Genomic DNA, 27,800 nt, shown 5'->3' with positions numbered 1-27,800 from the left:
TGTCTGGCATTGCTTTACTTTTCGTTTCGATTTTCCATTTGGTTGCTTCTGGCAACTTAGCCTGCATTGCTTGTATTGCAGTGTAAGTTTCTTCTGGCAACTTCTCTCACACACTTCCTGCTGTTGCTGATCATCCGCACCCTCACCTAATTGCAACAGACAACTTTTCTCGCACATGTCCTCACGCATCTCCTCCCACTGCTCTCCCTCATCGTCGTTAATGTCTCCGCCGCCTTGCAGTCCCTTACCTTGTTCTCCTCCTCCTTGCTTCTGTTGTTCAAAATCCTCCATGCAACTTCTTTCGCATTCTTGAAACATTTTCGGGTCTCGCTCTTTCATCTCGCATCGCTGCTGACAGTACTTCTGATATGCCTCGCGAGGGACAAGGGGCTGCATTCCGCCTCCTCCGTGCTCTTTCTGCTGTAGACAACCCATCTGGCATCGGAGGTCTTGCGCCGGACACTTCTGAATGCATTGGTCTAGCTCATGATCAGCGAAGGATACAGAGGCAAGGAAAAGAGTGGAAAGGAACAGCAATGAAGGGAGACTAGAACTAGCTTTGAACGCCATGTTCATGTGTTCTGTCACTTGTTTTGAGCCTACTTGGAAGCACAGCAGAGAGTGTTGAGGTATTTGTAGATGCTCTAAAAGGCTGAGCATGCATGCATGAGCGTAGATAACATGCAAGGTGACTAGTGTCCTACTGGACCCAAACTTATGTGTCATCAAAAATGGTAGTTTGCAGAGTAAAATAGATGTATGTGAGTAATATGACTGCATGATAATCATGTGACATGGCGATGGACTATCTATTATACTGTGAAGCTGTGGAGTTCTGGTTTTTGAGGAAGAGAAGGACAACTCAGGTTGGAACGTGTTCAAGTGCATGGAAGGGAGTAGCCAGGACTTGGAAAATGGAAATGGGTTGGTGTATCGATAACCATAATGTGAATGTGAAAAAGGACTTGGTGCAGTGTAGAAAACAGGGATGCTGTGAACAATATAGTAACTGCTCCTACTGATCATTCATTCAATTCAAAAGATGTGTAATTTTCTCACCAAGAGGTGTGTTTTCTTTGATCCAGTTTATGTAATATGAACATGCAAACCAATAGATAAAGTATCGTATATCTCAACGACTCAACCCGTCAGGCCAAACAGCTGCTGGGTTCCCTTCAAAACAAAAGTTCAAGAACCATGGAGGCTTAGTCCTATACAAATTCAATAATGCTGAAAATTTTACTGCGTCAATCGATCATTAAGAACGAATTTTCTAAGGAAAAAGAGAGCTGCATATCTAGAACAGTACCTATTGTGTTTCCTTTTTTTTTTTTTTTTTTGTTGTGTTAATAAACTACGGAGTGTTGCAAAACCACAAAAGTGAGTTTTTACTTCGGGATGCTGCAGCTTACTGAACCAGAGAAGTTCTTCGTTACTTTGGGAGATGTTGCTTGCTTGAACATAGCATGCTTAATTATACTTAGCAAATTAATGGATCTTTGTTTACTTAATTTGAGATCGAAATGCATATCCATAAGCTAGTGATAACCATTTAATAATCTCTAAACATCTATATCAATAATACATGCTGGGTATGGAGTATAGTTATTAGCAACTTAATTCATGTTGCGCACAGATACGTGTAGAAACTTTTCATTCATTTATTAATTCAAACAAAGAGCTCTTTCCAAAAACAAAATGAAAGCTCACTGTATATGAGCTAGCTACTTCAAAGCTCGACACACCGTACGTGCATGCTACTACATCTACAGTCATGCAACATTATTTCTTCACATGTTTGACCCCTCCAGAACATACATTTCACCTTCTTCAGATCGCAATTTCGACTGAAGAATCTGTGTTTCCCTGTGTGGGTTCTCGCCCCCTCTGCCTATTTGTTCTTGTTGTTTCCTTAGTTGCTCTTCAAGTTGCTGCATACATGTTCTTTGGCATTGTTCATGATCACCACGTCCCTGCATTTGGCAACTCCGCTGGCATTGCTTTTGCTCCTTCATAAGCTCCACGCAGCGTTGGTGACACTGCAGCTGCTTGTGTTCGCCAAGTTCCGAGACACAGCGCTTCTCGCATTGTTGCTCAAATCGGTCTTCAGGATCTCTACTTGGGTTAATCATGTCTGGTTCTCTTCCTCTGTCTCCATATAGTTCCTCGCACCTTGTTGGGATGGTTCAGTTTTAGAATGTTGGTTACAGCATTGACATTGGGTAAGTGGGCATATACATGGATCAATAAGCATTATAGACTCTGAGACGCATTATCATACGAATCTTTAAAATTAATCTCCAATATTTTCAACCTTATATCGGAAGATACTGAGGTGCAAATTCCCAATTATGCAAAGTGAAATATTACAGTTAATGGAAATCTAATTGGTATCAATGTCATATTTTTGTTTGATGTAGCTAAATAACTAAAAGATGTTCTCTTTGATTAAGAGTATGTTTCTAATCATAGAAATACGTACGTGCGTACACCATCGACTGAAATTATATAAAACAATCTAGATGTACCCATGGACGATCTAATTATCAAAAATGTCTAATGTTATGTGTTTGTATCATCTCGGCCATGTTGAGTTTACTCATTGTTTTTTAGAATTTTCATTACGACCAGAGTATTTAACATCCAAAAATTCAATACTATCTTTAACGAATTCCACAGATGAATTTTACAGTGCCATGTAATGGTAAATTAGTGCTCGACCGATTTACCACTACATGAAATTGGTCTACGGCTATTTCGTAAAATTGATTTATGATATTGATCGATAGATTAATAGCTATACTTTGAGTTTTGTCTAGATTTAAATTAAGCAATCTCATTTGTTTTCGAATTTATGTCACCTTTTTCGGCAGCGTTCTCCAGTCTCTTGCCTCTCGCAACGCCGCCGGCATTGCTCAATCTCGTGACGAGGATCAACTGGCCTTACGTCCGGTCGATGACGACGACGACTGCAAGCCGCCACACATACTTGACGTTCATGCGCTGGTTTGTCCGCACAGCGCCGGGCACACTGATCGTAATCGTAGCGGTCATCACCGAGAGTGAGAGACTCAGAGCCAAGTAAAAGAGAGTAGATGAGGATTGAGAACACCAAAGGAACCCTGGCTTTGTTCACCATCGTAGCTAGCAAGCTTGGCTATACTAGTATTTATCGAAGCAACTGTGACAATTAGCTAAGTGGACCAGAGATATGTTAAGGTATTTATGGAAGGTGATGATCGAAGCGGTGAAGGCTGATATGGATGGAGCATGCATGCAAATAATGTACGTTTGTCAATGCAGATTACATGCAAGGTGACTAGTGTCCTACATTACAAAACCGACATTGTCCTTACTTGTTAGATTCGAGACACCACGTCCCAATTCATCTTCACGCGTGGTAGCAGTGGCACAATGTATAGGTACGATTTAGTGCTAAATTGCGAATTGTCTGGTGATTTTGTTTCATTTTCAGGGAAATTCAAATTAATATGTACCTGAATAGGTGGGAAGGCTTCACATAATATAGTGGTACGTCAACTCCGAATAACTTAATAATTTATGGATGTAAATGTATTTCTAAAAGCAAATGAATTTATTTCAGTCCAGAGGAAATTTATTGAAGAAAATAATACTTCAAAATATGTATAGATCGATTACAACTCTGGTTAGATGACAAAGGCTTTTAAATTAGAAGAAGTAATGGGATGCGTTGCTTGATTGGTCAGGCAGCTTGCTATAGTATTCAAAGTTGCGAGTATTGAGAACTTGAGAAGTTGGTACTCCACGTTCAAGTCGGGAGTAACTTGATATTCAAACGTCATGAGATGAAGAATCCCCTTGTTTCTAAATTATGGGACATGAGCAATACTTGTACACTGATATTGTCACTGATCTGGGGCAGATAATCAAGGTCATCATCACTTATACATCTACTTGTACCCTCAAAGGTAAATATTAGGGTTCCTCCACTACCATGATGATCGGCGAGCTCGAGCTTTGCAGTGTCACCTCAACAACCTTTAACAAAGGGAAGGTCCGTTGCTAGAGGAGAGTGCAACTCTGTCCATCCTTTCTCGAGTCGGCTCACGTCAAAGCAGTAAACCCCGCCCTAACCCTAAACTATATGCCTCAAGCCCTCCACCCCTCAACCCGTGGAACATAGACCCCCCATAACTTTCTTTAAATAAATAAAAAATAAAAAAATTTCAAGACCATGGTATCTACCTAAAATTGGGGATTAGACCACACAATTTTTTTTTGCTAAATTTGCATGTTCTTATTTTCTGTCCAAAATTTTTCCGCTCTGATATAATGATTATTAAAAGATTCTCGAACTAATAGAGCTCTAAGGTTTTTTTTAATGATTTTTCAAAGTGATAAATAATAAAATTCATAACAAAAAGTCGTTCAAGGTTCTGTTATTCTGTCAATTGGATCATGTTTTAAAAATCATGCTCTAGGAATGGTGATACAGAAGAATTTCAAAAAATTATTGTTATGACAAAGTTTAACATGTTTGGGCATGCCATTGCATTCCACTTACAGATGCTCCATCCCATTACTTCTTCTAATTTATAAAACCATGAAAAGTCCTATTTCTATTCAAGTTGTAATGTTTCTTAATCTCATAATTGATAAAACATGACATCCAGTTTTGGGCGTTGCCTGTTCACGAACTGCTCCATCCCATAAGCTGAGTCAATAGTTTTGTTGGTAATTTGATCCAAGTTCGCTTATCCTAACCGTCATCTGAAAAGGAGTCTGGGGCCTAACGGATTCTCAGGAAAAGCAAAAAATACTGGAAATGCATGCGAAAGTTTTAACTCTCGGTCTCCCACTAAAACTCTATCTCCCTCTCTAAACCGTAATTCAGTCCTAGTTCTCGTTCTTTTGTAAATCAAATTCCCAGTCCTCTTACAACCAACCGCCACCCAGTTCTCGTATCGATCCATAGAAATCCTAATCCAACCCTTTTCTCGTTTTCTTATTCTTCTTCTTCAATATCGATCAAACCTGCATTACCAAAACCCTAAGCTATCCCATGTGAAGCTTTGTACGCAAAAGCAAGTGGTTCAACTACCGTTCAACAGTTGTTGAACCACCATTAACTGTTCACAAAACCCAGAACCCTTCAGTTGCAACTAAATGGCCTCGAAACGGACCCGTATTTTTCAATCATCGAGTCAAGGTAATATCCGCGTATTCAACCAAATGAATCGTTTAGAGTCGCCTGTGGCTTTGTGGCACCAGAAGCACAAGCAAGCTCCATTAGTCATTGACGACATGCTGCCTCGAGTACAACAACCAGCCACCACGAAACCAAGTGTCATGCAACCTCGCCGGAGTATCTTTCAGTTGGCTTCACCGCCGGGGTCACCGGTTCGGGAGAGGCAACGTAAGGAAGGGTCTAAGGATTTTCTCAAAGCCTGTTCCTTGTGCAAGAAGGATCTCCCAGAAAAGGACCTCTACATGTATGGGTATGTAACTCTTGCTAATTAAATTACTTTCTTTCTTTTTCATTAACCCTATTTTTGTCAAGATGATCTTGGAGTTCATTTTAGCAATATTTTCCGTAGAAGTGCCTTGGAACTGAAGTTTGTAATACACGTATGATGATTTTTATTTTGAACTAATTAGTAATTACTAGCTCAATGTGGCAAACTAGAGGGAAAAGCTGATCGGTTATTTGCTTTTGAATACTTAATTAGCTATAGCTAGTTAGTTATACATATGTTTTATAAATATGTTTTATGAAGTGATTCACCTGGCATTACTCTTTTCATTGTCAAGAATTGAAAACCATTTAAGTAGGTTTGCACTGATCAGTAAGCAATTAACTCTTTTATCTGAGTTGAAATTCTGATGATGCCTGCAGTGACCTAGCCGCATTCTGCTCCATTGAATGCCGAGATCATCAGATGACTTTGGACGGGTTTCACAAAAAAACTGTAGTAGATTGTAATAATGGAATGCTTAAGGAAGCTATAGCCCTAGCAAAGGTACATGTACTGTACCTAGCACGGAAGAAGAAGATACGTGATGCCATATTAGCCCAAGAAGAAGCTACGGCAATGCCATAGTAGCACCGAAGAAGAAGCCACGAATGTCCGCAGCTGAAAATTTTGATCAGTCAGCTGCGGCCACCACTGAATTTACAAGGTACAGTAGTGTAGGAAAGTTAGTACTATTCCAACTATCTTCTTCCACCTATTTTTTGGTCTGAAAAACTTCGTTCATACCTAATACTGGCTTTGAGAAAAGTTTGACTAGATTGTGTCTGCAGAAAATGGAATCATGTTTCTGCTTTCTTAATTACAAAGATCTGCTGCTATCTATACGCATTGTTCCATTCTTATTTGACGTCTTTAGGAATCTATCTACAGAAAATGGAAATATGTTTCTTCTCTTCTCTGCTTGTACATTTTTATTGTAAAGTACAATTATAATCTTGTTAATTAGGCTTTCATTTCTCACCACAAGATGGTTTGGTAGGTTATTATATAAGCTTATGTTTGTGTTGTAATAGATAAGAATTATAGATCTCAAAATCAAGCACTCATCAACTCAAGTTTAGCTGTTTTTCTCATCTGTTCTATCTTGTGCTTCAATTGCACTGCAATTTAATCAAAGCATCCAAGTTGTGTTTTTAATTATAGTTTGTTAATCACAAATTAGAAGCTCAAATTCTAACAAAGAGGTCATCCATCTCAATTAAGGAGTCAAATATAACACTTTCAGGTTACTAAAAAGACATCAATGTAAATACTATACGTTGGTCCAACTCCAACACCAGCCGTTGCCTTATTTTGATTCAATTGTGAAATCATCGTGGGAGGTCTGAACCAACTTGTTTAAGCATATCTAACCAGAGAGATCCAAATTTACTGTGGAGACTCTTTTTACATTCCCCGATTTCTTGATACAATTCCCAGGGATTAACCTTCCAGACCTCTCGTAACGTAGCACAGCTGTCTATGTTTTTTGTCTTGAGCTTCTCCAGATGATTCCAAATCTGTTTTGGAACTAATTCTAATGGCCTTAAAACAATAGCAGGAGGAGGATCTCTTGACTTGCTAACAGGTTTTAAGCAAGGAAATACTTGGCCATCAAGCAAAGCAAAAGCGAAAGCTTTCACTCGATCTTCAAACTCACTAATTGCCCGAGGATGCGGTGGAAGATCACACAAATGATCACCAAAGGTTGGAACGACATTATGTACTACCTGGTCTGTTATTGGATCATAACGATGTCTGGTACCTTTTTTGGGGTCAGGTAAAGTGCATAAAGACCGAGCATACTCGACAAGCCATTCTTTTTTGACACAGGTAACATTGTGCATGTATGGCCGTCCTCCTTTTGTTTGTATCAACTCACTGTACACCAAAAAATCAGGGGCTGAACTATAAAGAGATGACTGCCGGTCAAGAAATACTGTTCTCTCTTTAACCTTGCAGGCTTCATACCGAATTGCAGTAACTTTCCTATCTCCTTCAGATGACCCTGAAGGCCTGAACTAATTCCTTTAATACGTTTGGCAACTCTATCTGCTCAACCAGCACAGATAGCTTGCCAGCCTTGCCTCAAGAGCCTTTCCTCATTCATTGAAAGAGGATTTTTATCAAGAAGGTTCTTATCATGCCAAGCATGTTGTACATCTTCCAGAGTTCCATACATCCATGAAAAATTGAGTAGCTCGTCATCACCTCCGGAAAACCTCCTTTGATCAAAGACACGTTTGAGCAGCTGCGTTCTCATGTTGGACATTTCCTCCATGGTTTTCAGGTGTAGAGCATTTTCATTGCAGAATTCTGTTGGCCTCTCGGAAAGTTCATAGCACCGCAAAGCATTAGCTATGGACAGAGCATCACTGCTAGTATTCAAAAGTTCTTCACCAGAAACTTTTACATTTTCTTGCTCGTAAGTTCCATCTTGATCAGTCATAGTGCTCTGTGCAAATATCTTCAAACTGCACAACAAAAGGATTTGACGAACTCAAAGCTGCAGCTGCTGCAGTTGCATATGCTAGCACTAAATTAGGCCTGGGATCGATTTTTTTCTTATGCATGATTTGAATAATAGTAAGGAGCATCCTTGACTGGCGAGGACTTATGGGGTACCAAGCCATGGCTTTCCCTAAAGATGTCACTCTTTTGTTTTCATCAAGTGCTCCAAGGTGATTTAAGCAAAGCTCTGCTTCAACCACACCCTCTGGAGGAGTAGGAAATAATGGAAAATTTGATCCCTGGGATGCACCGAAAAATATGAATTCATATACTATAAAAGCAGTTCATAAGTAAAAGAGAAAGCACAAGCTCCTTACTGTGAATTTCATGGTAAATTGTCTGTACATTTAGACATCTTGAAGATTATACAAAAAATAAGCACCAAAATACTTTTTGGATGCACCTCGTGGATACCAAGACCATCAACAGGGACTTTGGATATTTCAGGTACGGAAAACTCAGGAAAATTATCATATACTGCAGAAGAATACAGGCGGTGACAGTGGCCAGGCCCTGTTCTTCCAGCTCTTCCTTTACGTTGATCAGCCGATGCCTCACTCATCCACTCTACTTCAAATGTCTCCATGCTATTTGAGGGATTGTATTTCTTCACCTTTACTTTTCCAGTATCGACAACATACTTTATCCCACGTATAGTTTTAGAGGTTCCGGCCACATTAGTGGCCACAACAACAAGCCGTTCTCCCTCCTTGACCTTTTCAAATGCACGTAGCTAAGCCGCTGCAGGCAGCATGGCATAAAGAGGGAGAACACGCAGTGCACCTGGCATTCTACCATCTTTAACACTACCCTTTTTCCCTATGAGATAATTGGATTGATTAGAACAAGCATCTAGATCAGAGGGAGAACACGCAGTGCACCTGGCATTCTACCATCTTTAACACTACCCTTTTTCCCTATGAGATAATTGGATTGATTAGAACAAGCATCTAGATCAGTAACTGTTAACGTTAGGGATCCGTGGGGATCTCTAGTTAGCTATAAATAAAGAAAGAGAGAGAGAGAGAGAGATTGACACAAGATGTATAGTGGTTCGCCTCCGCATGAGCGGGAGACTACGTCCACTTGAAAGCTATACTAGTGTGTCGAGCCTTGCGGCCTAACAAGATTACAAGAGATGTAATGAATGTCTTGAGTTGTGGGAGGAGACATTCCTTTTATAGATGAAGGAATGCCCTTCCTCTACTTATTCTTCGATGTGGGACAAGTTTCCACATATTTCTAGTCTATTTAACATGCAGAAAGCTATGTTATGGAGGCATCTTGGCAAGGGCGGGAAGGTGGCTTCCCGGTGGCGGATTTGTGACTTCCGGATACCGCCGCGTAGCCTGAACATAGGGCTACACGATGTATGTCTCGGTTGGGCCTTGCCATGTCTTGTGGATGTCCCAAAGTGGGTGTTACTTATGCTTGGTGACGTAGTAAATACTCCATATTATTGGAGGTATGTACAAGTCCCCGAAGTCCCCGAGTAAGAGTAGCTTCTTGGTTGGGGAGTTTATAACCACGAAGTCATCAAGCATAAGTAACCGGGCGGTACGGAGCCCCTACAAGTCCCCGAACTCCGTAAGCAAGAAGGGACTCGTTAACCTGTACAATAAAAGACAAGAAGACAGACACATGTAGAATGCTCGTTGCATTGGGCAACAAATGTGAGTTGCATGTATATGCGTTGGCATATATAAACGTATGAGGTGCGTGATACATGTTGATGTATACACGCGAATGGCGCCGAGTACGATCGATTATGACGTACAAACTCGAGAGCGCGTATGGCCGTGTGAGCATATGGATTGCATATGATAAATGTAAGTTGTATGAGCGCTGCGAAGGTAAGCGTTTGGTTGTCGCTCGTATTAATGGAACGCGAAAAGAATTCAATTTGTCGGGAGCGACAAATGGTAGAAGAATTCCATGTTCCATTAACGTGTGGTGTGTCGTGTAGACATGAATGTGAAGAGTGGGAATGCCGGGAAGGCGTGAGCGGGAAGCTCGAGGATTGCCGGGAAGGCATGAGCGGGAAGCTCAAGGATTGCCGGGAAGGCATGAGCGGGAAGCTCAATGGGGATGAGCGGAAGCTCAATGGGGTGCCGGGAAGGCATGAGCGGGAAGCTCAATGGGGATGAGCGGAAGCTCAATGGGGTGCCGGGAAGGCATGAGCGGGAAGCTCAATGGGGATGAGCGGAAGCTCAATGGGGTGCCGGGAAGACATGAGCGGGAAGCTCAATGGGTGTGAGCGGAAGCTCAATGGGGATGAGCGGAAGCTCAATGGGGTGCCGGGAAGGCATGAGCGGGAAGCTCAATGGGTGGGCCCCTGCTAGGCCCGCTAGAGAGTCCCCGACTCCCCAGCCATGTTTGTTGAGGGGGAGCTGCACGGAGCAGAGGGTGTTGGGAAGCGATCCCAATCTTTGGTACCCAAGCGTCGGGGTTAACTGCCGGATCAATGGCTGCCGTAGGCTGTGTTAACTAGTCCCTTGCTGCCGGATCAATGGCTATTATGAGGCGTTGCCTGACCGCTTGGCGGTTTTGGTCGTAGACCGTGGAGTCGTAAAGTTTGTATGTGCACGAAAAAATGACAAAACACACAGAGCAAGCATATACGATGTAGTAAAGGTGTTAATAACACGCCGTAGGCATGCGTAAGGGTCATGGAAACATGTATAGACATGGCATCGGCGGTAGCTCAAAGTGCAGGAGCGTAAGAGATAAGATGTAGTTTACTTATCGTATGCCGATTTGGAGGCTGGCGGAATTGGCCGAGCATGGCGGTCCATTGCTTGTGGCGGATAAAGTATTCCGATAATGTTCGTCAACTCGTAGTTGAGGTTGAATGCTCAATAGAAATAGTTTGAATTTCCTTGAAACAAAATAGATGATTAAAAGCAACATCAACAATTTGCATATGTATTTTGACAAAATTGTAAGCAAAGTGTATAAGCAAATGTGGTGGTTGATGACAAATAGCATGCATATATCAATATACTTTCACTACAGAGAGCCGTAGAAGTATGAAAGACCCATTAACTAAAGATGGGTACGTATGGTATACACATAAAGTCATTTTGGACCTAGGTAGATATGCATGGTTGACTTCCCCAGCTAATGCATATGTGTGTGATGTTCTGTTAGCCAAAGTCAATTATGCAGAATAATTATCACATGTAATTTGGACTTATGACACAATAGTCATCAAGTGGTGGCATATATACCACTGGTTATGCATTTAGAGAACGAGAGCAAGTCACAATTAAAGATGTGTAATTGCATGGCATTTGAATGGCACCGGGGCGGTGGGGTACATGCATATTTCATGAGGTTGACTATGAATTTGTATATGCACAGGCAGTAAAGATGGTTGATAGCACGTGTTTGATGTGGCTAGGTAAAGTAGAGCTAGCATGCATGGGGACCGGAATGGCGGCATACGAAGTGGACCAAATTATCTTGAAAAAAGAAAAGATAGCGTACGACCGCATTTAAAATATAAATTGCGCATGGTCCTTGTCCACTGAGCATATACGTGCACCGCAATTATGGATAAGAGTATGAAGGTGTATGCATGAGTACACACGTGTATCCAAAGTACTTGAGCAACAGCGCAACTAAGTGTGAAGCATGGCTTTGTCCATGCAATAGGTATACGTGTAAACAGATGATGAGCCCAATGATAGACAAGCAGAAAATATTAGAGACTTAGCTTTTCCTTTGAGAATGCCGGACTGCTGTTCGACGGACATGCCGCTGAGTGAGCGAAGCAGAAGCTGCTGGGCACCACACTAGTGAAGGAGATTGAAGGTTGATGATCTCAAGAGGCCGCTGGCGGTGGGTCTTGGGCGTTAGGCGGAGATAATAGTGAGCGTGACTGTGCATTCCTGGCGGAGGTTGAGAGCGAACCGAGAGGTCAGTTGGCCCAGAGCATATTTCTGGGTGTGGAGAGGAGGTTGTCCAGCGGGGAAGGCTCGGCGGAGCGGAGCTCATGGGTGGCGGAGTTCCTGGCCGGCGGAGCGAAGCATTTAGCCAGCGGTGGTTAAGCGGAGCTGCTGCGACGCCTGTTGGAGTGGTACTCCTAGAGCGAGCTCGGCGGAGCGAAGTGCGGCGGGAAACTCGGAAGAAGAAGGCCGGCGGAACCTCACAATAGGCCCGGCATTCGGCGGAGCTGTGGCTAGCAGTGGCTTGTTAGCGGAGCTCGTGGTTAAGTTCAGCGAAGCTGGGTTTTGTCAGCTGCGGTCTTGGTTGGCGGATGGGATCCGCTGATGGCGTTGGCCGTAGCGGTGCCGCTGAAGTTGCATGAAGGAGTTTGTTTGGCAGAGCAAGGCTTGCTGGCGGTAATGTGCCGGCGTTAGAAGCTTTGCCGGCGGAAGTAGCTGGGCGGTGGTGTGCCGCTGGTGATTCCTAGCGGAGTGCAGCGGAGCGGAGTGGTCCGGCGGAACTGCAGGCTCGAGTTCGTCCCAGCGGTTTGGCGGAGCGGAGCAGTCCGGTGGGCGCAGCGGGGACTGCACACTGGTGCTGCCAGAGGAGTTAGGCGGAGACTGGTGGAGCTCGGCGGAAGCTGGTGTCCGGCGGAAAAAGTTGAAAAAAGGAGATGGGTGCCCAGAGAAGTGTCCTGGGTGTCCAGAGAAGAGTTGCCGCCAAGTTTTTTTTTTTTTTTTTGTTTTTTTTTTTTTTTTGTTCAGCGTTGACTTTTTTGAGTTGGGCGTTGACTGTCTCCGCCGGGCGTTGACCGACAATTTCCGGTGTTGACCAAGCATTGAACGGCCCCTGATGTTGGTGTTTTGAGCAGTTTCTGCAAGTGTTGACCACTCCTTGGGCGTTGACCACGTGTTGACCGGCGTTGACCGGTGTTGACCATCCTCAAGGTGCAATTTTCTGCACATTTCTGCTCTAGTTGTACCGCTGGAGTTATGTTGATCATGCCTTGGCAAAAGTTGCCGCCAAGAAACACAAATTCAAACATGAACTCACTGGTAACCAATGAAAACTCAAGAATGACTAAAGTGAAATGGGTGACCAATGAATTTGAAGTAGCTCAAAGAAGGAGGGAAGGAATTTCTTTGAGTTCCGCTAAGCAGACTTAGCTCATGGAAGGTGATGAAGCCAATGTGTTGGCTTCCCACAGACGGCGCCAATGTTAACGTTAGGGATCCGTGGGGATCTCTAGTTAGCTATAAATAAAGAAAGAGAGAGAGAGAGAGAGAGATTGACACAAGATGTATAGTGGTTCGCCTCCGCATGAGCGGGAGACTACGTCCACTTGAAAGCTATACTAGTGTGTCGAGCCTTGCGGCCTAACAAGATTACAAGAGATGTAATGAATGTCTTGAGTTGTGGGAGGAGGCATTCCTTTTATAGATGAAGGAATGCCCTTCCTCTACTTATTCTTCGATGTGGGACAAGTTTCCACATATTTCTAGTCTATTTAACATGCAGAAAGCTATGTTATGGAGGCATCTTGGCAAGGGCGGGAAGGTGGCTTCCCGGTGGCGGATTTGTGACTTCCGGATACCGCCGCGTAGCCTGAACATAGGGCTACACGATGTATGTCTCGGTTGGGCCTTGCCATGTCTTGTGGATGTCCCAAAGTGGGTGTTACTTATGCTTGGTGACGTAGTAAATACTCCATATTATTGGAGGTATGTACAGTAACTGAATTAGGTTGTTTGCCATCTGACTTATTGCCCAATGATGTTTTTCTGACTAAACCTTCAAAAGCAGCCTTCAGTGATACAATGCTTACTTTCTCTTCTAAAATATCTGCAACATTACCCTCAATTTCTGGGGCATCTTGGCACAATGAATCCACATCGTCATCAGTCATCACTAATTTCTAACTCACTCTCTAGTTCTGAATCATATGAAGTACTACACTCATCCTCACCTACCTCATAATGATATTCATCGTCAGAGCAAAATCTGTCGCTGGCAGTTTGATGGTCATTTAAGTTGTCATGGACATCAAATGCTTCACTGATCTCATTCCTAGTTATTTCCTGACCAGAGTTTATTTCAGAAACTTCAGTGCTGTCACTCCCAATTGACATTTTCATAACCATTTTACTCCAAGCTCTAAGTAGCTTTTGACACAACGACTCTATTTCCCTCTTCCCGGTGACAAAAACTAGTATGCTCCCATGTGGCATACTCTTGGGAATTTTCAGGACTTTTTTATATGCCGCATTTATATAATTAGCTTCAGTTTTCCTTGAGAACTGAGTGCTTAGTGCTTACTTTAAACTGTCTGCCGGAAACATCTATAACCGGTGGGGGAACAGGAAATAGCTTAACGAAGTCTTCCACTTGCAAGGTGGCACTCATCAGCACAAGCTTTAATGGAAAAATCCGGTTTTCAGAACTTATAGTTACTTCCTCATGCAATAAATTTTGCTGCTCGTCATATAATTTCTGCCATCAATTGCAAATTAGTATGACATATGAGTTATAAAATTTGCTTAGTATGTATAACTTATAGCAGTAAGCACCACTCTTGAGCATCACCTGACGAAAAGGAATTGCACGTGAAAGCATTCCGATAAGTATGTCTGTGCACAAGCTCCGCTCATGAACCTCATCAAGAATGATGACAGAGTACTGCTTCAACCAAAAATCACTCTACACAATAACAAGGATTCATTTAACTAGATAGATTAGAGAAAAACTGATAAGTGGTCAAAAGTGCATTCATATCTTCATAATTGCTTAACTATTGAGTAATTTATTGGCCTAATTTAATCTAACTATATCATATTCTTGCTTTATTAGGTCTGGGACTTGGATGATGGAATTGGACAATTAAAGGCCTAAAGGAGTTGCTGTGCTTGGACTTGGATGTGGACAAGTTGACTTTATCGGTCAAGTGCTTTGTATAATTATCTTTTGGGAGGAGATAAGTGTTCCCACGTGCCTAGCTCTCCATTCTTTCTTCTACATATTGGAAGGCACCTTCCCTTGCCTTGCCGCAGCCCAATATCACCAAATACCCAGAATCAATAAACCTTAATTAAGGGGGAGTGAAGGAAATTGAATAAGTATGAAGAGCCCAATCTCCGTGAAATTAGAGAACCAAGATCGACATCATATCAAGATGGAAGGAGATCTCCCAATTAAACCAGATTCTGAGAAGAAGTGGAAAGCAATTAAACTTCATCAAATGGCTCCTAGTATTTTGGGGATTGGATTCTTCTTCAGATTTTCTTGGGGGCAAAAGTGAAAGGTTATAAAGAGAGGTTGGAGCAGATTTCTCTTCTCTCTTCTTTTCCTTCAACCACAGTTCATCCTCTGCGTTGTACTCTTCCAAACTCATGGATCATTTTGTTGCTTTCATTTTTCTTATGGAGAACTAATCTCCTAGCTAAGGCTAGGGGAGAAACCTTGGATTTCCTATGTAGTTTTTATTAGTTCGATTCGACAAGAACTTCAATGCAAATTCAGTTTTTGGATGTTCAATTTTAATTTCTGCATTTACTTTTTCATTGATTGATGGGTATTTGATAATCTATTTCATAGGTTCAGCCATGTTTTTCCTATTGTGTAGTAAAAATATCCATGCTTTTGAGACTAAGTAGAGTTGCAGATTGATAAATAATTTCGTTGGAATTATGTCTTGATAGGTTGTTGCCATAGGTACAGTTTATACTTGAACTATTCCTAGAGAAATTAATTGGGCTTTGTGTGTTTGAACTACCATAAATTGGATTTATCTTTAGTGTCAGTTTTCTTGAATAAGTTTCAAGGAAAAGAGTCGAATTAATATGATTGCATAGGTGATTTAAGGTGGAACCCCGAAACCTTAGTGAATATCCTTATTGAATTTTCTCCTCAACTAAACTCATTCAAATTGTTTTCTTTTCAGTTTATTCATCATTCTGTGTTTTTCTCACTGCTCTCGGTGGAAACGACACTCGTACTTCTGAGTCTATACTACTACGCGACTCCTGCACTTGGGATTAGCAAGCAATTTTTTTGGCGCCGGTCGCCGGGGAGCGTTTGACGAAGCACACGGAATATTTCGACATTTGGTACATTCGTTCCATTTTCTTTTTTTTCATTTTGTTAGTGTTAGTTAGTTTAGTTTGTTTTCATTCTTATGCGTTATAGAGATCAATTAGGTAGATTTGCTAAAAAGCCTGAGTGTGAAACTTTGTTTGGCAATTTGTTTGAGTCTTCGAGTTCGTCTGCATCATCTGTAAACATGGAAGACGACGACAATAATAATGTAAACAATGACCAAAACAATGTTTTGAATAATGTGCTCAACAATAATCTGCTTCCCCCACCTCCTCCACCTAGGACTTTGCAGACTTACTTGCATCCTGCACGTAATGCTCAGCCTTCTTGCATCATGTTACCACCTAACATGCCCAACATTGATTTTAGACCTGGCATTGTTCAACTTCTTCCTGCATTTCATGGTTTGGAAAATGAAAATCCATATGTGCATGTTAGGGCATTCGAGGAAGCAGTTACTGCATTTTATGATCAAGTTGCAGCCGTTGATTTTGTCAAACTAAAATTCTTTCCATTTTCGTTGCGGGACAAGGCAAAAGCTTGGTTGTATTCTTTGGGGGCTAGATCTATAGGTTCTTGGGCTGAAATGACTGAAGCATTTTTCAATGAGTATTTTCCTAATCATAAGACAATGGCTTTAAAGAGAAAGATCGCTAATTTTGCTCAAAATGAAAATGAGTCATTGTATCAAACTTGGAAAAGATTTAAGGAACTCTTGAGCTTATGCCCACATCATGGTTTTGAAACTTGGCGGTTGGCCAGTTGCTTTTATGAGGGACTTCTCCCTCGTGATCGTCAATTTATTGAGTCTATGTGCAATGGAAATTTCCTGAAAAAAGATCCTGATGAAGCCATAGAGTTTTTAGATGAGATTGCTAAGAAGGCTCACCAATGGAGTGACTCTTCTACTTTTGAGAGCACAGATCGCTCTAAGCCCTCCACACCTTCTGTGAGTAAAGGAATTTTTCAATTAAAAGAAGAAGACCACTGGAAGATGAAATATGAGACCTTACTTGCTGGTTTGAATAAATCTCACGTGCCTCAAACGGTTAATTGTAATCAAGTTTGTGATTATTGTTATGAGATTGGTCACTTTGGTCAAAATTGTCCTTCTTTGCAGGTGATGAATGAGCCACAAGTGGCTGCATTGGGAAATTTTCAGCGACAATATTCACCTTATTCGGAGACTTACAACCCAACAACAAAGAATCATCCCAACTTTCGTTGGCGGAATGAGTCTCACCCTCAGGTAAGTGTCCCTAACCCTCAATTTTCAGCACCTAATACATTTAATTCTAAGCCATCTCTGGGAGACACTCTTCAGACATTCATGCAAGAGCAGCAAAAACAAAGTCAAAGGTATGATGCCATGTTCACTAAATATGATTCTATGTTTGGTCAGATAGTTGAAGAGAATAAGGAAATTAAGAATCAGATTTCTAAATTAACCAATTCTCTTGCTTTTAATGAAAAAGGGAGGTTTCCTTCTAATACTGAGCCAAATCCCAAACGTATCAATTCGGTTGAAATAGTTGAGCATGCTGATTCTATTACTCTTAGGAATGGAAGAACAATTGAAAATGCACCTCCTGTTAAAGAGGTAGAGAAACCTAAGAGTAAAAATGAATTTGATGAGTCTAAAGAGAATGAAATTGTTGAAAATCATTCTGTGCCTGCACCATTTCCCAAAGCTTTACTTCCTTCAAAGAAAGTGAATCAGAATTCTGAAATTTTTGATCTTTTTAGGCAAGTAAAAATAAACATTCCCTTGTTAGATGCAATTAAGCAGGTGCCATCTTATGCAAAATTTTTGAAAGACTTGTGCACTGTGAAAAGGAAGCATAATGTGAAGAAAACTGCATTTTTAGCTGCTCATGTTAGTTCAGTACTTCAAAGTAAAATTCCTCCAAAATACAAAGATCCCGGTAGTCCTACTCTTTCTTGTGTCATTGGAGAACATTTTATTGATCGTGCTTTACTTGATTTGGGTGCTAGTGTAAACTTACTTCCTTATTCAGTGTACCTGCAGCTAGGTCTCGGTGAGCTTAAGCCTACAAAGCTTAAATTGCAGCTGGCTGATCGTTCTGTAAAAATTCCAAGGGGAATGATTGAGGATGTGTTGGTCCAAGTGGACAAATTTTATTATCCTGTTGATTTCTTTGTTTTGGACACAGAACCTGTTTCACACACTGAAAATCAAATCCCTGTTATTTTAGGACGTCCATTCTTAGCTACATGTGATGCTAACATTAGTTGCAGGAGTGGAGTGATGAAATTGAGTTTTGGAAATATGACAATGGAAGTTAATATTTTTAATGTGTTTAGGCAGCCATATGGAGATGAGGAATGTGAATTTGTTGATTTTATTGGAACTCTAATGCATGAACAATTTGTGAAGAGCAGCGTTGTAGATGTGTTAGAAAATTTCCTCATGAATTCAAATGATTCTAATGTTGCTGAAATTGCTGAAATAAGTTCATATTTTGGTTCTTTTCAGGTCCAAGGAGTGAATGGATGGACGCCTAAGTTTGAGAAGCTTCCACCGCGAGTTGAGAGCAAACCATCAAGTGTAGAGGTGCCAAAACTGGAACTGAAACCTCTGCCAGCAGGCCTAAAACATGCATTCTTGGGTCCAAACGACACTTTTCCTGTGGTAATATCCTCTTTACTTACTGTTGAACAGGAAGGTATGTTGTTAAATGTCTTGAAGGCCCATAAATCTGCTATGGGTTGGTCTATTGCTGATATTAAGGGAATTAGCCCTCTTGTTTGCACACATAAGATTTTCTTAGAAGAGGATGCTAAACCATCTAGGGAGCCACAACGTAGACTAAACCCAAACATGAAAGAAGTTGTAAAAACTGAGGTCTTGAAATTGTGGGATGCGGGTATTATTTATCCAATTTCCGACAGTAAATGGGTTAGTCCTACACAGGTTGTACCTAAGAAATCTGGAATAACAGTGATCAAGAATGATAAAAATGAATTGGTTCCTACTAGGGTTGTTTCTAGTTGGCGCATGTGCATAGACTATAGGAAACTTAATTCCGCAACTAGGAAAGATCATTTTCCCTTACCTTTCATTGATCAAATTTTAGAAAGGGTTGCAGGCCATGAGTTTTATTGTTTTCTAGATGGTTACTCAGGTTATTATCAAATTGAAATTGCCATTGAAGATCAAGAAAAAACTACTTTTACATGTCCATTTGGTACGTTTGCTTTTCGTAGAATGCCATTTGGTTTGTGTAATGCTCCTGCCACATTTCAAAGATGCATGATTAGTATTTTCAGTGACATGGTAGAGCAATTTCTTGAAGTTTTCATGGATGACATATCTGTTTTTGGTGATTCATTTGATGAATGTTTGTCTAATCTAGAAAGAGTGTTGATAAGATGTGAAGAGAAAAATCTTGTTCTGAACTGGGAAAAGTGTAATTTCATGGTCCCTTCTGGAATTGTTCTTGGTCACATTGTTTCGTCTAAGGGAATTGAAGTAGACAAGTCTAAGATTGAACTGATTGCTAAATTACCTGTTCCAAAGAGCATAAAAGATGTTAGATCATTTTTAGGACATGCTGGTTTTTATAGGAGATTTATAAAGGATTTCAGTGCCATATCTAGACCTTTGTGTAATCTCTTGTCTAAAGACACTCCATTTGTTTGGACTGATGCTTGTCAGGTTGCTTTTGAAAGATTAATTGCATTACTCACTTCTGCTCCTATTATGCAATCACCTGATTGGAATTTGCCTTTTGAAATTATGTGTGATGCTAGTGACTTTGCAATAGGGGCTGTTTTGGGGCAAAGAAAAGATAAGAAACCATATGTCATTTACTATGCAAGTAGAACTTTGAATAGTGCTCAAATGAATTACTCAACAACTGAAAAAGAGCTCCTTGCGGTAGTATTTGCATTAGATAAATTTCGTGCTTACCTTGTTGGATCGCCTATTGTTGTTTTCACTGACCACGCAGCTTTAAAATACCTCCTCACTAAGAAGGATGCTAAGGCTCGACTTATTAGGTGGATCCTCCTACTCCAAGAGTTTGACATCACTATCAAAGACAAAAAGGGAGTCGAGAATGTGGTGGCAGACCATTTATCTAGATTGGTTTTTGATGAAAATCCTGACTTGCAGCCTATTAATGATTCTTTTCCTGATGAGCAGCTTTTTGTTATTTCGGAATTACCTTGGTATGCTAACATTGTTAATTATCTTGTCACAGGTAAAATCCCTCCGGATTGGAATGCACAAGATAGGAAAAAGTTCCTGGTGGAGGTACGCAGTTTCTTTTGGGATGATCCTTATTTATTTAAATATTGTGCAGACCAAATTTATAGGAGATGTGTACCTGAGAATGAAATGCATGATGTGATTTCTTTTTGCCATAATGAAGCATGTGGTGGCCATTTTTCTGTTAAAAAAACAGCTGCTAAAATTTTGCAATGTGGATTTTATTGGCCAACTCTGTTTAAGGACACCAATGCATATTGTCGAACATGTGAGCGTTGTCAAAAGTTAGGAGCGATAACTCGTAGAAATATGATGCCTCTGAATCCCATTTTAGTCATTGAAATATTTGATTGTTGGGGCATTGATTTTATGGGCCCGTTTCCTTCATCTTTTGGATATCTATATATCTTGGTAGGCATTGATTATGTATCTAAATGGATTGAGGCTGTTCCTTGTCGGAAAAATGACCATAAAACTGTTTTGAAATTTTTGAAAGAAAATATTTTCTCTAGACATGGAACACCTAGGGCTATTATTAGTGATGGGGGTAAGCATTTTTGCAATAAGCCTTTCGAGGCCTTGATGAAGAAATATGGAGTTACTCATAAAGTGGCCACCCCTTATCACCCACAAACAAGTGGTCAGGTTGAACTTGCCAATAGGGAAATAAAACAAATTTTGGAAAAAACAGTGAACCCAAACCGTAAGGATTGGTCTTTACGACTAATTGATGCACTTTGGGCTTACCGTACAGCTTATAAAACCCCAATTGGTATGTCCCCCTATAGATTAATCTATGGAAAAGCTTGTCACTTACCTGTAGAATTGGAACACAGAGCTTATTGGGCGATCAAGACATTTAATTTTGGTCTGAATGATGCAAGTTCTCTTAGGAAACTTCAGTTGAATGAATTGGAAGAAATTCGGAATGAAGCATATGAAAATTCTAGGATTTACAAGGAACGAATGAAAGTTTTCCATGATAAGAAAATTTTGAGAAAAACTTTTGAACCTGGTCAAAAAGTTCTTTTGTATAATTCTAGATTGCATTTGTTTCCTGGTAAGCTTCGCTCTAGGTGGACAGGTCCGTTCGTGGTTACAAGAGTTTTTCCATTTGGTGCTATTGAAATTGAGGACCCAAAGAATGGTAATGTGTTTAAAGTTAATGGGCAGCGTTTGAAACCATTTTTGGAGAATATTGTTCTAGAGGATGAAACCATCTCTCTAGAAAATCCTATCTATGCAGATTGATCTGTTGGACTCTTAGTCCCTTTGTTGTAAAGTGTAAAATTGTTTTCAGTTTTGTTTGTTTTTCTTTTCTTGTTCGGTCACTAACAAGTTGCAGAGTATTGCTTGGGAACATCTCTTCTTTCAGGTGCACTCTTTCCTACTCACTCTTTACTTTTAATGACTTGTCTGTTATCTTTTGCTATTGATCATCCCATTGAGGACAATGTTTCTTTGAAGTTGGGGGGAGTAGCAACTTGTCAGTTTTGTCTTAGTGCATTTATGTTTACTGTGTATTTCAATTTTGGTACTGTTCATCGTCGTCACTGTTCACATAGTGTTAAAAAAAAAAAAAAAAATTATTAGTTTGTGTCATATTTCCTTTGAGGTTGCCTACTTCCCAATACGATGATGAGACATTAGTGATACTTCCTGTATGGCATGAAGAAATACTTGAGATTTTGGTGGTTAATTTGAGATATGAGCGTTAGCTTTGCATGTTGTCCTTTTGCAAGATAATCTTCATGACATTTGGGGTTGTTTCAGCCATGTTAGTATTGTTCAAGGTTTTGGAATTTACATGGACTGGAAAGTCATAAAATAAGTGGAGACTTATAACCCAAAGTGAGATTTGAGCTATTCTTTTATTGTTGAGGGTTATATATGAAATCTTATTTTCCTTCTGTGCTAAATACATTTTTGATGATCTCATTATTCTTCTATTTTGATCAACCACCGAGGATTCATTGCCTTGGATTATTACACTAGAACTTCCTTTAATGTCTCTCGAAGCGTAAAAGTTGACCACATGATGACTGGGAAGGGATTAAGGCACTTAGGATTACCTCCATTGCCATATATGCCTGTGTCCTATACAATCATCCCCTAGATAACCATTTTGAGCCTTAAAATAAGCCTTTTTCATTCTTAACCATATTCTCCTACCATGCTCCAATATTGGAGTTGAGCCACATATACATATCCATCCCCTTATTTTCTGAGAAATTATTAGAGATGGTTTGTATTCACAGAAATGTTCTCCTTTTGATTATTGCTGTACTATTGTTGGAGAAATGGTTAGGAAAGTTAAAAAAAAAAAAAAAAAAAAAAAAAATGAATGAGTGAAGGGTGAAATTTTGTGCTTTTGGAATCTGCAAATATGTGTGCGCAGTCTTACTATATGTATGCAGATTTAGTGAATGAAGGGAGTGAAAAAAAATGTGCAGCAGAAAAAAAAAAAAAAAAAAAAAAAAGCTGCTAGTAAAAAAAAAAAAAAAAAAATATTCGAAACAGAAAGAGAAGATGAGTAAGCACGGTTCGTTGCAGATTATTTAGATGCAGACTCATAGAAAGCAAGATTGTCTAGTGTATAATTTGAAGGCCTCTAATAGTTTCTCAGGAATTCTTTGAATATCCTATCCGTTCTTTGTTTAGCCATGTCCCTAGCCCCATTACAACCCTATATAAGACCTCTATGATCTTGGGAGTTGTGTGGTACAATTGTGGAGAATAGATAGAGAGGGAACTATGGGGTGTAGTCCGATATTCTCAATGGTGGTTGGTATCTTTTCATGAGATCTATTTTATTTTACCAGAAAAAGCTATTTTTCATGACTATATGTGAGACTCTTTGCATCCATGTACATCAATTCTTCTCACATATGCATTGAGAGAAACACCTAACCAACTTCTGAGCGATTTTATTCTGAGTGATATATCCTATGTGAGAGTTGAAGTTGAGGCTTGCTTATGATGATTTGGTTTGTGTCGAAACTGGGATCTGGAATGGTACTGATTGTGGCTGGGCAGTTTTGGGTGTTTATGAGTTGAGTCTGGCACTTGGACAACGTGTGGAGCTCTTGCTCAGTCTTCTTTTAGCTCTCTGAAATTATGTTAGTGGATGATTTGATTCTGTGTTGACATATTTTTGTTTGGTATCTCTGAGTTTAATGATGGGAAGTAGTAATCTCTTGGAATTGATGTTTGTGGGTATCATCCCTGGAAAACCCTCACGAGACTATAACTCGTCTGCTAAGGAATTCTTAGTGGAATTAAAGGCTTGTTGCATATGCTAAATGCAATCGTGATCCCTACGAAAGTGGCTTAGGTAATTTGTTTTTTTTTAGCATTCTTTGAGTTGGAGAGTCGTTTCGAGTCGCTGTTAATTGCTAGAGACTAGCAATAAGCTAGTTGGGGGGTGTGATAAGTGGTCAAAAGTGCATTCATATCTTCATAATTGCTTAACTATTGAGTAATTTATTGGCCTAATTTAATCTAACTATATCATATTCTTGCTTTATTAGGTCTGGGACTTGGATGATGGAATTGGACAATTAAAGGCCTAAAGGAGTTGCTGTGCTTGGACTTGGATGTGGACAAGTTGACTTTATCGGTCAAGTGCTTTGTATAATTATCTTTTGGGAGGAGATAAGTGTTCCCACGTGCCTAGCTCTCCATTCTTTCTTCTACATATTGGAAGGCACCTTCCCTTGCCTTGCCGCAGCCCAATATCACCAAATACCCAGAATCAATAAACCTTAATTAAGGGGGAGTGAAGGAAATTGAATAAGTATGAAGAGCCCAATCTCCGTGAAATTAGAGAACCAAGATCGACATCATATCAAGATGGAAGGAGATCTCCCAATTAAACCAGATTCTGAGAAGAAGTGGAAAGCAATTAAACTTCATCAAATGGCTCCTAGTATTTTGGGGATTGGATTCTTCTTCAGATTTTCTTGGGGGCAAAAGTGAAAGGTTATAAAGAGAGGTTGGAGCAGATTTCTCTTCTCTCTTCTTTTCCTTCAACCACAGTTCATCCTCTGCGTTGTACTCTTCCAAACTCATGGATCATTTTGTTGCTTTCATTTTTCTTATGGAGAACTAATCTCCTAGCTAAGGCTAGGGGAGAAACCTTGGATTTCCTATGTAGTTTTTATTAGTTCGATTCGACAAGAACTTCAATGCAAATTCAGTTTTTGGATGTTCAATTTTAATTTCTGCATTTACTTTTTCATTGATTGATGGGTATTTGATAATCTATTTCATAGGTTCAGCCATGTTTTTCCTATTGTGTAGTAAAAATATCCATGCTTTTGAGACTAAGTAGAGTTGCAGATTGATAAATAATTTCGTTGGAATTATGTCTTGATAGGTTGTTGCCATAGGTACAGTTTATACTTGAACTATTCCTAGAGAAATTAATTGGGCTTTGTGTGTTTGAACTACCATAAATTGGATTTATCTTTAGTGTCAGTTTTCTTGAATAAGTTTCAAGGAAAAGAGTCGAATTAATATGATTGCATAGGTGATTTAAGGTGGAACCCCGAAACCTTAGTGAATATCCTTATTGAATTTTCTCCTCAACTAAACTCATTCAAATTGTTTTCTTTTCAGTTTATTCATCATTCTGTGTTTTTCTCACTGCTCTCGGTGGAAACGACACTCGTACTTCTGAGTCTATACTACTACGCGACTCCTGCACTTGGGATTAGCAAGCAAAAACACTCTTTTTAAGTAACCATATTGCATAGAAATCTCATTATACAACTGGCAATTACTAAAAGATATATAGAAAGTTAACATCCAAAGGAAGTATCAGTTGCTTAAAGAACCTGGATTTCTCGTAGTAATATTCCTTCTGTCATGAATTTGATGGAGCAATTTTCTTCAATCCTTTTTTCATACCTGACTTATTGAAAGCCAACCTCTTTACCCAAATGCAGACCTCATATGTTACGCGCTTAACAGTCGCACGGACTGCAGGAACGCGGGGTTGAGTACTTGAGTAACACCTATAATAGCAGTTCTGGCAAAGCAAGCTTCATAAAGAAACTGCAAAATGCCAGCCGAATGACAAATTTAGGAGGTTCAAGGAGAAATAAGATAAAAGAACAAAAATAAAGATAATCACAGTAATAATAACAAACCTACCTGAGGAACTTGGGTTGTTTTACCTCATCCGGTCTCTCCACGTATAATTACAACAGAATTTTCTTTAATAGCCTCCATTATATCCATCTCCATATCTATTATTGGAAGATAACCCCTTGCATTTTCAACTTCATTAGGCCTTGATACATGTACAACATTCTTGCGCTGCTGGAGTTCACTTGGCCTGCTGGAATTTACTTTTGGACTCCCCTTTACTTTATCCTGGCCAGTATTCAACCCCATTCTTCAAATAGTTAGTAAATATAAGTGATAGTCATCAAAACTGGTAATATGACAGTTCTCACTACTCTCTGTGTGTATAATATATATACTATATACATATATATAATCACTTGAGAAACAATGTCATGATCGAAGTTTAACTTAAAGGCATTGAGCTCATTGTTCCCCTATATACCAAATCCATATTCCACATGTGATCTCAGAATGTTCATCTTCATGTATCACCTAGCCTATATATATATTAGTTCACCAGTCATATTCTTATATTTCACTAAGGGAAATCCCTACCGAGATAATCTTTTATTCAAATTACAGATCTAAGTATGAACTTACCATTGACTCTGTGCTTTCACTGTCATCATTCATGCTTGAAGTTGGCGAAACATTTACATCTTCGTGTAAAGACAAGTCACATTCGTCACCAATATTAACATTTCCAGATGGTGAGGCAGCTGTGAACTCACCATTCATGCCAACACTTTTGCCACAGTCTAGCCCCTGAGAGGACTCCAAAGTAATTGATGTGTTTTTTTCAACTTCCTTTTGTACCATCACTGGTTGGCCCTGCTCATTTTTGTCAAGACTCTGCATCTCTTCCAACTGAGGTTCACTTCCACTACACATTTCGTCACAATCTATCTTCTTAAATGGTTGGTCAGCATGGGAAACTTCAATTCCAGCTTTGGAGAATACTAGGGCTCTGCTTCGTTTTCTCTTTCTTGATTCAACCTACATGAAGAATTATAAAAATGCCTGGAATAGAGATATGTAACAAAAATTCATTATATGAATAAACAACAACTACAAAGATACAAACCTGGCCAATATTTTGTGATGACTGCAGAAGAGCATATGCACCTTCTGGAATCGTATATTTCCTGATAATGCAAATCTAAGATTTCATCAAATGTCACTAGGATAGGAAACAGATCAAACTAGTAATCAACTACCAAGGAAAAAGTAGTTGGGGGAGATGATAAATGGGCGTACACTAAAGCCTCGGTGCTTTTTGATAGCAGAAGTGTGTTTTCCTTCTCCTCCTAGAGAAATTCAAAGCAAAAATTCCAGGTCAAGTAAGATGTGATCATCTTTGGTGTGTTTCTTGTCTTGATTTTTTCAAAAACCTAGATATCAACAGAAATTCCTCATTACAAATACAAAGAAGAATGAAATCAAAAATTTAAGTTCTGCACGCACCTCATTGGCACCCTTCCTTTTATTCCTTCTCTTATCTGGCATGATGGTTGTGTTGCTATCAGCTGATTCAGCTCCTCCAGAGCTATGAAAAGAAAGGAAAGGTGATGAAGGTTTAATTATTAGACAAGACTAAAAGAAGAGTTCGTGGCTAGTAAAAGTACAGTACGTAAATTATCCCACTCTGATGTGCATTTTTCACTACAAGTTACTTTTATAGGAACTTGTTTAACAAGCAACTTGTAGTACTTTAAATTAGAATCACTAATTCAATATAACTATATATAAATGAGAAAAACTTAGAGGGAAATCCGAAAAAATATTTAGGTCCACACCTCAAGTCCAAAGGCTGTGCAAAATTTTCTATACACAACTCCATTTTTCTCCTCTTTAAATTACTTCAATAAACCTGCAGAGCCAGCCCTGAGGTTGGGATTGGAATCAATCAAAATAATCCGGAAAAAAAAAATATAAGTTGCAAAAGAACCTCAGCAAACAGACTAAATAGCAACATATATATAGTTTCAACAGTGTATAGATGTATAATATGAGGTGGAATACGGTATTATCTTGAACATATACCTGCTTGAAAGACAATTGCTAGTCATTTCTGATATACATGCTTCTTTCCAATTGCTTTTCATTAGTAAATGATCGTCAACTCTCTGCATCTTTCATTCTATAAGAATACGTATGTCCAATTTCCCAAAAGCTAAAGCCAAACAAAAGTTTTACAAACTTAACTCTAATGAGCAGAGTTTAAAACATGAAGCCGAGCATATATAATTGACCTAAAAATAACACTTTAGTGAAATTGAAACAATCGAATAAGTACCTGGCCCGAGCATGGCGATCAACGGTAGGTTCTTGTTGTTAGCTAGGTTTAGGGTTGAGGTGTACACGGTTTGGCTCTGCTTAGTTCAATTGGTATTGTGTTTAATTGT

The 27,800-nt window shown here is 39.8% G+C and overlaps 1 protein-coding gene, 1 non-coding gene and 1 pseudogene across 2 annotated transcripts; 1 reads left to right on the top strand and 2 right to left on the bottom strand.

The window, feature by feature from the left end:
* Positions 1-6,826: 6,826 nt before the first annotated feature.
* Positions 6,827-27,464, bottom strand: LOC133711940 (ATP-dependent RNA helicase DEAH13-like; annotated as a pseudogene).
* On the top strand, positions 14,687-24,482 carry LOC133712598 (uncharacterized). The gene is made up of 2 exons (XM_062138708.1): positions 14,687-15,247; positions 15,874-24,482. The coding sequence occupies exon 2, from the start codon at positions 16,108-16,110 to the stop codon at positions 21,511-21,513; it is 5,406 nt and encodes a 1,801-aa protein (XP_061994692.1). The 5' UTR covers positions 14,687-15,247; positions 15,874-16,107; the 3' UTR covers positions 21,514-24,482.
* LOC133713259 (small nucleolar RNA R71) lies at positions 16,662-16,769 on the bottom strand. Its single transcript, XR_009847925.1, has one exon. It is a non-coding gene; the product is annotated as a small nucleolar RNA R71 (small nucleolar RNA).
* Positions 27,465-27,800: the final 336 nt, after the last annotated feature.

The sequence above is a fragment of the Rosa rugosa genome, chromosome 5 (genome assembly GCF_958449725.1).
Source record: "Rosa rugosa chromosome 5, drRosRugo1.1, whole genome shotgun sequence".
Taxonomy (NCBI): domain Eukaryota; kingdom Viridiplantae; phylum Streptophyta; class Magnoliopsida; order Rosales; family Rosaceae; genus Rosa; species Rosa rugosa.
Note: the sequence above shows the minus strand (reverse complement) of the source record. Positions and strands in the feature narration are given on the sequence as shown.